Here is a 12,500-nt window from a genome sequence, read left to right on the forward strand (position 1 = left end):
CAGATTTTCGTATGTTGAACCGTCCCTGCATCTGTGGAATGAAGCCGACTTGGTCATGGTGGATGATGGTTCTGATGTGTTCTTGGATTCGATTTGCTAGTATTTTATTTAGTACTTTTGTATCAATGTTCATGAGTGAGATTGGTCTATAATTCTCTTTATTAGTAATGTTTTTCTGTGATTTGGGTATCAGGGTAATTGTAGCCTCATAGAAAGAGTTTGGCAATGTTCCCTCTGTTTCTATTGTGTGGAACAACTTGAGGAGTATTGGTATTAGTTTTTCTTTGAAAGTCTTGTAGAATTCTGAGTCAAAGTCATCTGGTCCTGGACTTTTTTTGGTTGGGAAACTTTTGATGACTGTTTCTATTTCTTCAGCAGTTATAGATCTGTTTAGTTTGCTTATCTGGTCTTGATTTAATTTTGATAAGTGATATTTATCCAGAAAGTTGTCCATTTCCTTTAAGTTTTCCAATTTTGTGGTATACAGGTTTCCAAAATATGACCTGATGATCCTCTGTATTTCCTCTGTGTCTATTGTTATGTCCCCCTTTTTGTTTCTGATTTGGTTAATTTGGGTATTCTCTCTGTCTTTTGGTTAGTTTGGATGAAGGTTTGTCTATTTTGTTGATTTTCTCAAAGAACCAACTCTTTCTCTCATTGATTATTTGTATTGTTTTCTTTGTTTCTATTTTGTTGATTTCAGCTCTCAATTTGATTATTTCCTGTCATCTAGTTTTCTTAGGCGAGTTTGCTTCTTTTTGTTCTAAAGTCTTCAAATGTTCTGTTAATTCACTAGTGTGAGTTTTTTTTCCAGCTTCTTTATGTAGGCATTCAGTGCTATGAACTTGCCTCTTAACACTGCTTTCATTGTGTCCCATAAATTTGGGTATATTGTGTGGTCATTTTCATTGAATTTTAGAAAGTCTTTAATTTCCGCCTTTATTTCTTCCTTGACCCATTGATGATTCAGGTGAGCATTGTTTAATTTCCATGTGTTTGTAGGTTTCTGGAATTAGTATTGATGTTGAATTCTAGTTTTAAAGTATGATGATCTGATAAGGTACATTGGGTTATTCCAATTTTTTGTATCTGTAGATGTTTGTTTTGTTACTGAGTATGTGGCCAATTTTTTAAAAGGTTTCATGAGGTGCTGAGAAGAAGGCATATTCTTTTATGTTTGGATGAAATATTCTATAGATGTTTATTAAGTCCATTTGAGTTATATTATCTGTTAGTTCTCTTATTTCTCTGTTCATTTTTTTTGTCTGACTGACCTGTCCAGTGGTGAGAGGGAGTGTTGAAGTCTCCCACTGTTCGTGTGTGGGATTTAATATATGATTTAAGCTTTAGAAGTGTTTCTTTGACATATGAGGGTGCCCTTGTATTTGGGGCATAGATGTTCAGTATTGAAATTTCCTCTTGATGAATTTTTTTCTGTGATTAATATGAAATGTCCTTCTTTGTCTCTTTTGTCTGATTTTAGTTTGAAGTCTATTTTGTTAGATATTAGAATAGCTACACCTGCTTGTTTCTTAGGTCCATTTGACTGGTATATTTTTTCCCAACCTTTTACTCCGAGACGATGTCTGTCTTGAGGTTGAGATGCATTTCTTGTATGCAGAACAAGGATGGATTTTGTTTTCGTATCCAATCTGTTAGCCTGTGCCTTTTTATAGGTGAGTTGAGTCCACTTACATTAAGGGATATTAATGACCAGTGGTTGCTATCTCCTGTTAATTTAGTTTTCATCATTGGTGATGTTAATTTGTGTGTTTTTCTTCTTCAGGATTTGCTGTAATGAGATCATCAATTGTCTGTGTTTTTGTTGGTGTAGCCATCTTCCTTGGGTTGGAGTTTTCCTTCTAGTACTTTGTGTATGGCTAGGTATTGGTGAAATTTAGATTTGTCCTGGAATATCTTGTTTTGTCCTTCTATGGTGATCGACAGTTTTGCTGGGTATAGTAGTCTGGGCTGGCATCTGTGGTCTCTAAATGTCTGCATAATGCTTGACCAGGACCTTCTGGCTTTCATTGTCTCCACTGAGAAGTCAGGTGTAATCTGATAGGTCTGCCTTTATATGTTACTTGGCCTTCTTCCTTTGCAGCTCTTAATATTCGTTCTTTACTCTGTATGTTTAGTGTTTTGACTATTATGTGGCAAGAGGACTTTTTTTTGGATCCAGTCTATTTGGTGTTCTGTAAGCTTCTTGTATCTTCATAGGCATATCTTTCTTTAGGTTGGGAAAGTTTTCTTCTATGATTTTGTTAAATAAATTTTCTGTGCCTTTGAGTTGAACTTTTTCTCCTTCTATACCTATTATTCTAAGATTTGGCCTTTTTTGTTGTCCCATATTTCATGGATATTTTGGGTTAAGCTTTTGTTAGATTTAATGTTTTCTTTAACTGATGAGTCTATTTCCTCTATTGTATCTTTAGCTCTTGAGATTCTCTCTTCCATTTCTTGTATTCTGTTGTTCATGCTTGCATTTGTGGTTCCTGATCTTTTTCTCATCATTTCTGTTTCTATAATTCCTTCAGCTTGTGTTTTCTTTATTTTTCTAACTCAGTTTTCAAGTCCTGAATAGTTTGTTTTATATGTTTTAGTTCTTTTTCTTGGTTTTCTTTAAGTGATTTGCTGATATCTACCGTTTTTTGCCCCCCCCCCCCCATTTCTTTAAGGTAATTTCTCATTTCATCTTTAAGAATTTCAAACAGTCTCTTGAGGTTATTTTTTAGATCATTTTCTTCTGGTTCATCCATATTTGGTTGTTCAGGTCTTGCTGTTGTAGGGTCTTTAGGTTTTACTGGTGTTGTATTGCTCTTTGTGGTGTAGCACGTGATCTTACCTTTTCTACTCATCTTTTCCTCTAATAGGTGTGGTTGGGGATGTCTGAGATTCTGTTGAATAATGTTCTAGGTGCCAGTGAATCCCAAGGTGAGATGGTTGTTCCTAGTGGTACAGTCAGTGTCTCAGTTCTAGTTACCCCGTTGGTTATTCCTGTTCCTGGAGATAGCTCAGTGCTCCTGTGCCTGCTCTGCTCCCTTGGAGTTTGCTGTCTCAGGCCGACTTTGGCCTAGGCTGCTGGCTTTGATCTGTTTCTGTAAATCCTGGTCTGGATCCCTTCCTGCAGAAGTCCCTGGCTTGGTGTTGGACCTGTTCTGGTGGAGATCGCTGACTCTGACTCTGGATCTGGTCGCTGACTCAGTCCTGTTTCACCTGTGTCCCGGGACTGGGTTTGCTCCTGGTGGAGCTTGTTCTCTCTGTGTCTTAGGCAACTGGTTCTGTCCCACTCTGGTTCTGGTGGAGATCGCAGACCCTGAGTCTGATCGTTGGCTCAATCCTGGTCTGCCAGTGTCCTGAGACTGGATTTGCTCCTGGCTTCTGCTCCCAGTGGAGCTTGTTTCCTCTGGCTCTCTCTGTCCTAGGTGCTAGTTCTGTTCCACTCCGGTGGAATTTGATGCCCAAGGTGGAGTTCCTTGCCTCAGGGCCACTTTGGCTTGGGCTACCAGCTTCGCCCTGTATCTGTAAGTCCTGGTCTGGATTCCCTCCTGCAGAAGTCCCTTGTTGGACTTGGAAAGGTTTCTGGTTGTGGTCTACTGCCTCGGAGGTCCCAGGCTCGGTGCACCTGAACCCACAGAGGACCTGCTTAATTCCTCAGAGGTCCCAGACTCGGTGCACCTGAACCCACAGAGGACCTGCTTAATTCCTCAGAGGCCCCAGGCTCAGTGCACCTGAACCCACAGAGGACCTGCTTACTCCCTCAGAGGCCCCAGACTCGTGCTCAACCCGCAGGGGTTCCAGGTTCCTACCTATTCCCTTTGATGTCCCAGACCAATGCCCGAACCCACAGAGTACCTGGCTTAGGTCTAGTTCCTGGGAGGCCCCAGACTCTCGCCCAGACCCACGTTTGCTTAGGTCTACTCCCTTGAAGGTCTCAGATTCACATCCGGACCCTCGGCAGTCTCTGGCTCTGGCTCACTAGCTCAGCGGTTACTCTCTTGTACCTGTTCCGGTGGAGATCGCTGTCTGAATCTGGTCACTGGGTCAGTCCTGATCCGCCCATGTCCTGGGACTGGGTTTGCTCCTGGCTTCTGCTCCTGGTGGATCTTGTTCTCTTCCCATCTTTTTAACCTCTCTATTTTTTGTTTGTTTGTTTGTTTGTTTGTTTGAGACAGGGTGTCATGAAGCCCAGGCTAGCTCAAATTTATTATGTAGCTGAAGATGACCCAGGATTCCTGATCCTTCTGCCTTCACATCCCAAGTACTGGGTGACAGGCATGCATTCGAGGGCCTTCTATGTGTTTCTTTATAGAATAAAACCTTTTTCCCCATGTGTGTTGGAGCAAATACCATTTTTTTGAGACATGGTCTCACTGTGCAGGGTTGAGCTGGAACTTGCTCCATAGAGCAGGTTAGCCTACAGCTCACAGAGAGTCTGCATTACTGGGATTAAAGGCATGCACCATGATGCTTGAAAAATACCATTTCTGAAGGCAAATTCCATCTAACATACTTATTTTTTAGGCAAATTCAAATTTGCTCTCTCTCTCTCTCTCTCTCTCTCTCTCTCTCTCTCTCTCACACACACACACACACACACACACACACACACACACACACAGTTATTTAATGTTAAGGTTTGACGATAACACCCTTTACCTCACATACCATCCTTTGATCCCATTGTGCTGTTGGTGATGAGCGTCACCTCCACATGTGACCCTGGGCCATGATTTTGATGTTGTCCGGTGGGAAAAGTCAGTAGCCTTTTAGCATACCTCATGGATCCGGAGGCTCCACCCACTCCTGGGAGGGAGGCAGAGGGTTGCAACCCTGGATTCGCAGGGTGACCCTCAGCGACAGTGATCACTCACACCCTGATGTTGGGGGGGGGTGGACACACTTCCGCTGCACAGTCACGTGAGACCTAAAAACAAAACCTTTTCCTCAGTGGGTGGCACCGATGGTGGCTCGCTTAGAATTTTCTTAGAAAGTTTACTTTTATTTCCCAAAGAGGCAGTTCTGACTGACTCTGCAGAGACTAGGTAGTTAAAGGGAAAGAGACAAGAGAGGAGTGTAATGAGTCTTACATAGTTTTCCTTAGTACCAGGAATGAAACAGAAGGCCATTGCACTGAGGAGTAGGGAGCTCCACCCTGACCACGCCCCCAGCCCCTCTCTGGAAATTCTAGGCGGGGCTCCACCCTAACCACTCCCCCAGCCCCTCACTGGGGATTCTAGGCGGGGCTCCACGCTGGCCACGCCCCCAGCCCCTCACTGGGGGGATTCTAGGTGGGGCTCCATGCTGACCACGCCCCCAGCCCCTCACTGGGGGATTCTAGGTGGACCACACCCTCAAGGTGTGTATTGTGGGTTGTTGGGTGTCACACATGGATTTCAAAGAACAGTTTATGGGAGTCAGTTCTCTGTGTCCAACACGAGGTCTCTGAGAATAAAGCCACCAGGCAGAGTCATCTGATTGTTGAAAAAGTTTTTCAGTCCTACGATCTGTCAAGGCCAGGCTGCCTCTGCCTCAGTGTCTCGGTGGGATGACAGGCTTGTATGAAGACCTCTGGGAGCGTGGGTCCATGCAGTGACTGTGGAGGAGGTTTCCCTAGAGCGCTGTGGTTGGCCCTTCACTGAGCACACAGACTCGGGGTCAGGCCCCTGTTGTTCTTAAGCTGCCCATATCAGACGTTTGGGAGCTGTCCTAGTGTGCTTTCTGTGACTGAGGCAAACATGGAGACCAAAACCAGCGTGGGGAGGACAGCGCTTGTGTGGCTTACACTTCTGTGTTACAGGTCGCCACGAGGGACATTGGGGCAGGAACCTGGAGGCGGGAGCTGAAGCAGAGGCCTGGGAGGTGCTGCTCCCTGGGTGCTCCCCATGGCTTTTCAGCTTGCTTACTTTCTTTTTCAAGTTCAGCAGTTTACCTCCCCTCCCTCCCGTCTCCTCCCAGTCTTCCCCACCCCCAGATCCACTCCTCATCTCTTTCCGGCAGAAAAGAGCAGGCCTCCCGGGGATATCAGCCAGCCGTAGTAAAACAAGTAAGACTCGGCACCAACCAGCATGTTTAGGCTGGTCCAGGGAGCCCAGTATGAGGAGTAGGACCCCCAAAGTCAGTAAAAGAGTCAGGAGACAGTGGTGGCGCACACCTTTAATCTCAACACTCGGGAGGCAGAGGCAGGCGGATCTCTGTGAGTTCAAGGGCAGCCTGGTCTACAGAGCGAGTTCCCAGACAGTCAGGGCTAAACAGAGATGTCAGAGACGGCCCCTGTTCCACTGTTAGGAGGCCTACACGAGGACTGTCACATATATGCAGAGTGCCGGTCAGTCCCATGCAGGCTCCCTGGTTGTTGATTCAGTCTCTCAGCTCCTATGAGCCCAAGTTAGTTGATTCTGTGGGTTTTCTTGTGGTGTCCTTGACCCCTCTGGTGGTGTTCACAACCCTTCCTCCCTCTTTTCTTCGGGGTCCCGAGCTTCCCCCAGTGCTGGACTGTGGGTCTGCGTCTGTTCCCACCACTTGCTGAATGGCGCCTCTCTGGTGATAATTCTGCTTTTACAGCACTCAGGACCCCTGCCCGGGTGGCCTCACCCACAGTGGCTCAGCCCTCCCATGTCAGTCTGGTGGGCATTTTCTCAGTTGTGACACCCCGGGGTGACTTCTCTCTCTGGTTCTCTCAGAAGACCCAGACGCACTGAGCTCGTTCTGGATGGACTTGGGTTTAGGGACAACACGTGGGTGTGGGACAGAAACTTCCCGAGAAAGAGGTCACATCGCGGAGGCTGAGCTCCATGGGCAGAGGTTCACCTAGCATTGGGGAGGGGGACACGAGAGGCATTCTGGTACATCGGAGGCTAGCCTGGGCTACGGAGAGTCTGTCTGGAGGGGGTGGGGTGCGAGCGATCTTTCACACTTGCGGGTCCCGGCAGCTCCTCCCTCCACCCTCAATTTGGTTGGAGCACATCGGAAGAGAAAGACCCTGGTGGCCCCAGAGATCAACATCTCCCTGGACCAGAGCGAGGGCTCCCTGCTGTCCGACGACTTCCTGGACACCCCAGATGACTTGGACATCAACGTGGACGACATCGAGACACCAGACGAGACGGACTCGCTGGAGTTCCTGGGAAACGGCAATGAGCTTGAGTGGGAAGGTAATGGTGGGGTCCCCGCCCTGTCCCCCTCTGGCTTCTCTCCAGCCACCTCCTCGTCAGCTTCCTGTCCCCCCCCCCCCCCCGCATTACAGCTCCGGGAGATGGTGTTGGCCCTCGGACCTACAGTGTCTGGTCCCACAGACCTGTGATCTGTGTGAACTCTGTTGTCACAGGATTCTCACAGCCCAGCGAGGTTTAGAGGGACCCTACCTACGGGCTTGCGAGGGTGGGGGTGGGCAGAGGGAACTAGACGTCCACAGGAGGGTCTGGAAATAGGCATGCGCGAAGCCCACCTAAACCAGGAGTGATGTGCGCATGTCAGGACTGTCCCTCCCTAGCCTCTTCCCGTCTCTGCCAGGGCCACACACATCCTCAGACATCAGTCAGCGAGTGACCCACGTACAGGGGCAGAATCTTTGTGCTCAGCACCGTGCAGGGCCCAGGAGGAGGAATGAGCTGGGTTCAAGCAGTCCTAGCAGGTAGCTAGGGAGGGTCATGCGCTGGGAGGCCATTTTAATCTCATTTATCATTATTATTTATTTGCTTTTTCTTGGAGACACGCACTATATAGCCCAGGCTGGCCTCAGAAAAACTCACAAGACTCACCTGCCTCTGAGTGCCAGGATTAAAAGCATTCATCACGCTTGATTTAAAAAAAAAAAGGAAGGAAGGAAGAGAAAAAAAGAAAGAGAGGAAGGAAGGAAGGAAGGAAGGAAAGAAGGAAGGAAGGAAGGAAGGAAGGAAGGAAGGAAGGAAGGAAGGAAGGGAAAAGGGAAACAGCAGGTTTGGGATGGGTCAGTGGGGTGGTCAGCTGCTAGCTCAGGTGCAATCATGGAGGGCTTCCGGCAGGAGAGGTCGGTGTGGCCAGAGCAGAGCAGGCAGGTGGTTACCACTTTTCTCGTGGCTGCGACAAACCTTACACACACACAACCAGGGGAGACGGGTTTATTCTGACTGACCGCTGGAGGCTGCAGACCATCGTGGCAGGGAGGCCTCAGCTCCTGGGTGACGGGACGGCACCACCTTCAGGGCGGTTATCCCAGGCTAGCTCACCTCAGGTGTTCCCAGAGCTCCCAGGATTCACAGATTAACCCTCGTGGGGGGGGGGGAGGGCTGGATTCACGCTGGATTCACACCCCCCACTGCAGACGACACCCCAGTGGCCACTGCCAAAAACATGCCCGGAGACAGCGCGGACCTGTTTGGGGACAGCGCTGCAGACGATGGGAGCGCGGCCAACGGTCGCTTGTGGCGGACTGTCATCATCGGGGAGCAGGAGCATCGCATCGACCTGCACATGATCCGGCCGTACATGAAGGTGGTCACCCACGGAGGTGTGTGCACCCTGCGACCTCGCCCCCACGAGGTCACTGCTGACAGTGGTTCTCCTAATGGGGGGCCTGTCCAGCTGGGGTGCGCAGGGGCTGGCACAGTGGGCATCATCCCCTCCACCGGGTGACGCTGCTCAGGGAGGAGCCTGGGCTACCGTGACACTCACAGGATGCCTCCTTCCCAGGGTACTATGGGGAAGGCCTCAACGCCATCATCGTCTTCGCAGCCTGCTTCCTCCCAGACAGCAGCTCCCCCGACTATCACTACATCATGGAGAATCTCTTCCTGTAAGTCAGCAGCCCCCACTAGGGAGACAGAGGTGGCGGAGGGAACTCTATGAGTTCAAGGCTAGCCTGGTCTACAAAGCGTTTTCCAAAACCCACGCAAGGAAGAGGATGGGGGCCCTTGGAGCTCAGAAGAGAAGAATTGGGGTTCTCTGCTGTCTTGGGGGGGGCGGCGCTGGCGATGGAGGCGGGGCCCTGGGTGGCGTCTCAGGCCCAGGTCCCTTCCAGACTGCTGGGATGTGGCTGGCCTGGCCCGGCAGGGCTGCAGGAAAGCCCCACGCGGGCCCCACTCTCGGTGCCCCACCGTCCCCCCACTGCAGGTACGTCATCAGCAGCCTGGAACTGCTCGTCGCTGAAGACTACATGATCGTGTATCTAAACGGCGCCACGCCCCGGAGGAGGATGCCCGGCATCGGCTGGCTGAAGAAGTGTTACCACATGATTGACAGGAGGTGAGAGGAGGAGGAGGGCACCGAGGGAGGAAGCGTCAGGCAGGGTCCTGCCAGTATCTGCTGGTGATTGAGGAAGACTCTAGGGACCCCTGCAGAGGGAGGCACCGTGCTGCATGTCCTTCCGTGTCTGATCCACGCCTCAGAGCATTGATCCTCAAGGGCCGCCCTCTCTAGAGGTGTCAGAAAAGAGGGTCTTTTCTTGTTCACGGCTGAGTAATAGTCCAGCCTGCGCCCAAACTGTATTGTTTCTGTCAGTGTGTCTGAAGGACCACACTGCTGCCTGGTGTTGATGTGTCCCAGGGCCTCCAAATTCACACGCTGTGAGGATGACTGTGGAGGGATGGCGGGTACATCTTATCCCCGGTGGGCTCCCTGTGCCCCAAGCCTGTGACAGTGTCGTCCTCGTCTCCCCACACAGACTGAGGAAGAATCTGAAGTCTCTGATCATTGTGCACCCCTCATGGTTCATCCGCACCGTGCTGGCCATCTCCCGGCCCTTCATCAGGTGGGACCCCGCCGGGCGCTGCCCTGTGGTCGGTGCAATTCCACCAACCACTTGGTTTGGGGGCCCCCAAGACTCACTGATGCAGCCAAAAGCCGCGATCCTCCTGTCTCAGCCTCCCCAGCACCACGCCTGGTGTTTTATGCACATGCTGTGGATTTGAACTCATGTCCTGACACTTGCACAATAGAGCCTTCTGCTCTGGCCCTTGTGCATCCCTGTGTAGTACATGTCAGTGCTGAAATGGCGATTCAGCCCCATGAGTGCCTCAGCCTCAGCCCCATGAGTGCCGGAATGGAAGGCGTCACCAGGCTCGGCAGAGAATTCTGCTTTTTATTTAGAAGGATACATTTGAAGGGCTGGCAAGACGACTCTATTAGTACAGGAGCTTGCTGCCAGGCCCTGACAACCTGGAGTTCAATCCCCACGACCACATGTGGACTTGTGGGATGGAGGGAGCCGATGCCCTCAAGGTGGCCCCGTGTTTCACTCGCGCATGCGCAGTAAAGAAACGTAGGAAAACGATTCTAAAAAGAACACATATGGGGCGTTCGCGCTTCATCACAGTCGTGCTGAGGCAGGAGGGTTCCAGGCCAGCATGGGCAAGTTGGCGGGTTGGGCTCTGCCTGGTGATTCCTTGTCTGCCCTCCTGTGTCCGCCAGTGTCAAGTTCATCAGTAAGATCCAGTACGTGCACAGCCTGGAGGAACTGGAGCAACTCATCCCCATGGAGCACGTGCAGCTGCCCGAGTGTGTCCTGCAGTGAGTGTCCCTCGGGGTCCCCACGCAGGCAGTGTGCCACCAACACTGCTTCCGGCCACGAAACACCCCCCAGTGGCTTCCTTTCCATTGCTGCTTACACTGAGGGGCTGGAGAGACAGCTCAGCGGTTAGCGCACCAGCTGCCCCTGCAGAGGGTCCAGTGGGTTCCCAGCTTCCACAAGGGGCTCACCCCGCCCCCTGATTCCAGTTCTGGGTACTGCATGCCCGGGGACCCGATGTGCTCTTCTGGCCCCCCGCGGGTACTGCACACATTCACAGGCGCTCACATTGAACTGCATCTCAGCACACAGCTCAGCAGTCCCCACTGAAGCTCAGTCCTCAATCCCTGGCACCCGCCCTCCCCTTTTCTCCGTGGTCCTGGCAGCCGTGTCCGTGTCTGACTCCCTGCATGTGTTTTTCTTTCCCTCAGGTACGAAGAACAGAGACTCAGAGCCAAGAGAGAGAGGTCAGTGCAGCACAGCTCCCAAGGGATCTGAGGGGTAACGGTTTGGTGGCTTCCGCTTGGTGAGAGCAACTCATGTCCCCACTGGGTTGGCTCGGCCTTCAGTGGAAAAACTAATGCGGGCAAGTGTGAAGACCTGAATTCAAATCCCCAGTACCCATGTAACCTGCCAGGCCTGTGGTGCCCATTTGTAATCACAGAACTGGAGATGGGACCCTGGGGCCCGCAGGCCAGCAGCCTACCTGAATCAGCGAACCCCGGGCTCAGTGAGAAACCCTATTTAAAAAAACGTGGATTGGCTAGTAAAAGGGCTTGCTGCCAAGCCTGACAGCTTGGATTCAGTACCCAGGACCCTGGGTGGAAGGGAACAATGACAGACACACGCAGGGGTCCACACGACCTCGTCCACACCCGGAGACCTGCCTTTCAGATGGAGACAGCCATGGATTCACACCCTGCCTTGGTCATCCATCAGATATTATTTATCTGTGGTGTGTGTGTGTGTGTGTGTGTGTGTGTGTGCAAACCACAGCCCACATGTGGAGGTCACTTGAGGGGAGCCAGGTCCCCTTCCATCAAATGGGATCAAACTTGGGCTGCCAGACTCAGCGGCTTGCGCCTTTACCTACTGAGCCAGCTCACCGACTCCTGCCTCCCTGATTTAGTTTGAGGACCTTACTCAGCACAGAGAACAAAGGGGTGACCTCAGAATTCACATTTGTATAACAATACGAGCCACACCCGGGGGCTCAGGCTGTCCCTAAGCCCACACTGACATGGCCACACTGGCAGCCCAAGCTCAGACCTGGAGGAACCAGGATGAGGCACCTGTAAGTTTCTCTCTGTTGTCTCTCTCTACCGTCTTATCCGTCTTTAAATTTCTTTACAGTTAACAGTCAGTGAGTAAAACTCTGCCCCCTGCCTATCCCAGTCTGCAGCTGGGCACAGCAGAGCCCAGTCACAGGGCTGTGCCCTCCCCACCAGGCCCTCAGAACCTTCCGTATCCCAGAGAAGCTCCACCCCATCTCACATTAACTCCCTCTCCATCTGTTCTCGGTGCTCCCTCACCCCCAAGACCCCCGTCTCTGTGGCTCTCGGGACCTCCTGGGAGTGGGTCCTGCCATGCCAGTCCTCCCGAATGTCCCATTAAAACTGCTGAGCTCCATGTTCCCACGCCATCCGTGTTGGCGTGGTATCAGAGCTAAAGTCCTTTTTATGACCGGGTCATAGTCCAGGGACCTCATGGGAAAGGCCCCACAGCAGAGGGTGCAGCCCAGTGGGTCCCCGCCTAGTCTCCCCCAGACTCTGGTGGCCTCTTCCTTAGTGCAGAGACCCATTGCTTTTCTTCTTTGGGACAAGGTATTTGGCAGCCCAGGCTGGCCTCGGATCCCGTGCCTCAGTGTCCCCAGTGCTGGGATGGGAGGCACGAGCCAGCAAGCCGGGCTCTGTGTATCTCTTTCTTCTCCCACCACCCATACCTCCCAAGCATGGACCTGGGACCGTAGTTCAGTTGGTAAAGCACTGGCCTCGCCAGGGCCATCCCCACTGCCACA

General features: G+C 51.2%; 1 protein-coding gene across 2 annotated transcripts in view; it reads left to right on the forward strand.

Annotated features, from left to right (window-relative positions):
* The window catches only part of Atcay (ATCAY kinesin light chain interacting caytaxin), a 26,102-nt gene that overhangs the window by 9,800 nt on the left and 3,802 nt on the right, over positions 1-12,500 (forward strand). For both annotated transcript variants that reach the window (XM_087909350.1, XM_087909351.1), the window contains exons 4-10: positions 6,933-7,154; positions 8,303-8,488; positions 8,671-8,773; positions 9,091-9,222; positions 9,641-9,727; positions 10,387-10,485; positions 10,915-10,950. In XM_087909350.1, coding sequence (XP_087765476.1) covers positions 6,933-7,154; positions 8,303-8,488; positions 8,671-8,773; positions 9,091-9,222; positions 9,641-9,727; positions 10,387-10,485; positions 10,915-10,950 — 865 coding nt within the window. The remainder of the gene's footprint in view (positions 1-6,932; positions 7,155-8,302; positions 8,489-8,670; positions 8,774-9,090; positions 9,223-9,640; positions 9,728-10,386; positions 10,486-10,914; positions 10,951-12,500) is intronic.

The sequence above is a fragment of the Myodes glareolus genome, chromosome 8, assembly GCF_982192425.1.
Source record: "Myodes glareolus chromosome 8, mMyoGla1.1, whole genome shotgun sequence".
In the NCBI taxonomy this organism is placed as follows: Eukaryota; Metazoa; Chordata; class Mammalia; order Rodentia; family Cricetidae; genus Myodes; species Myodes glareolus.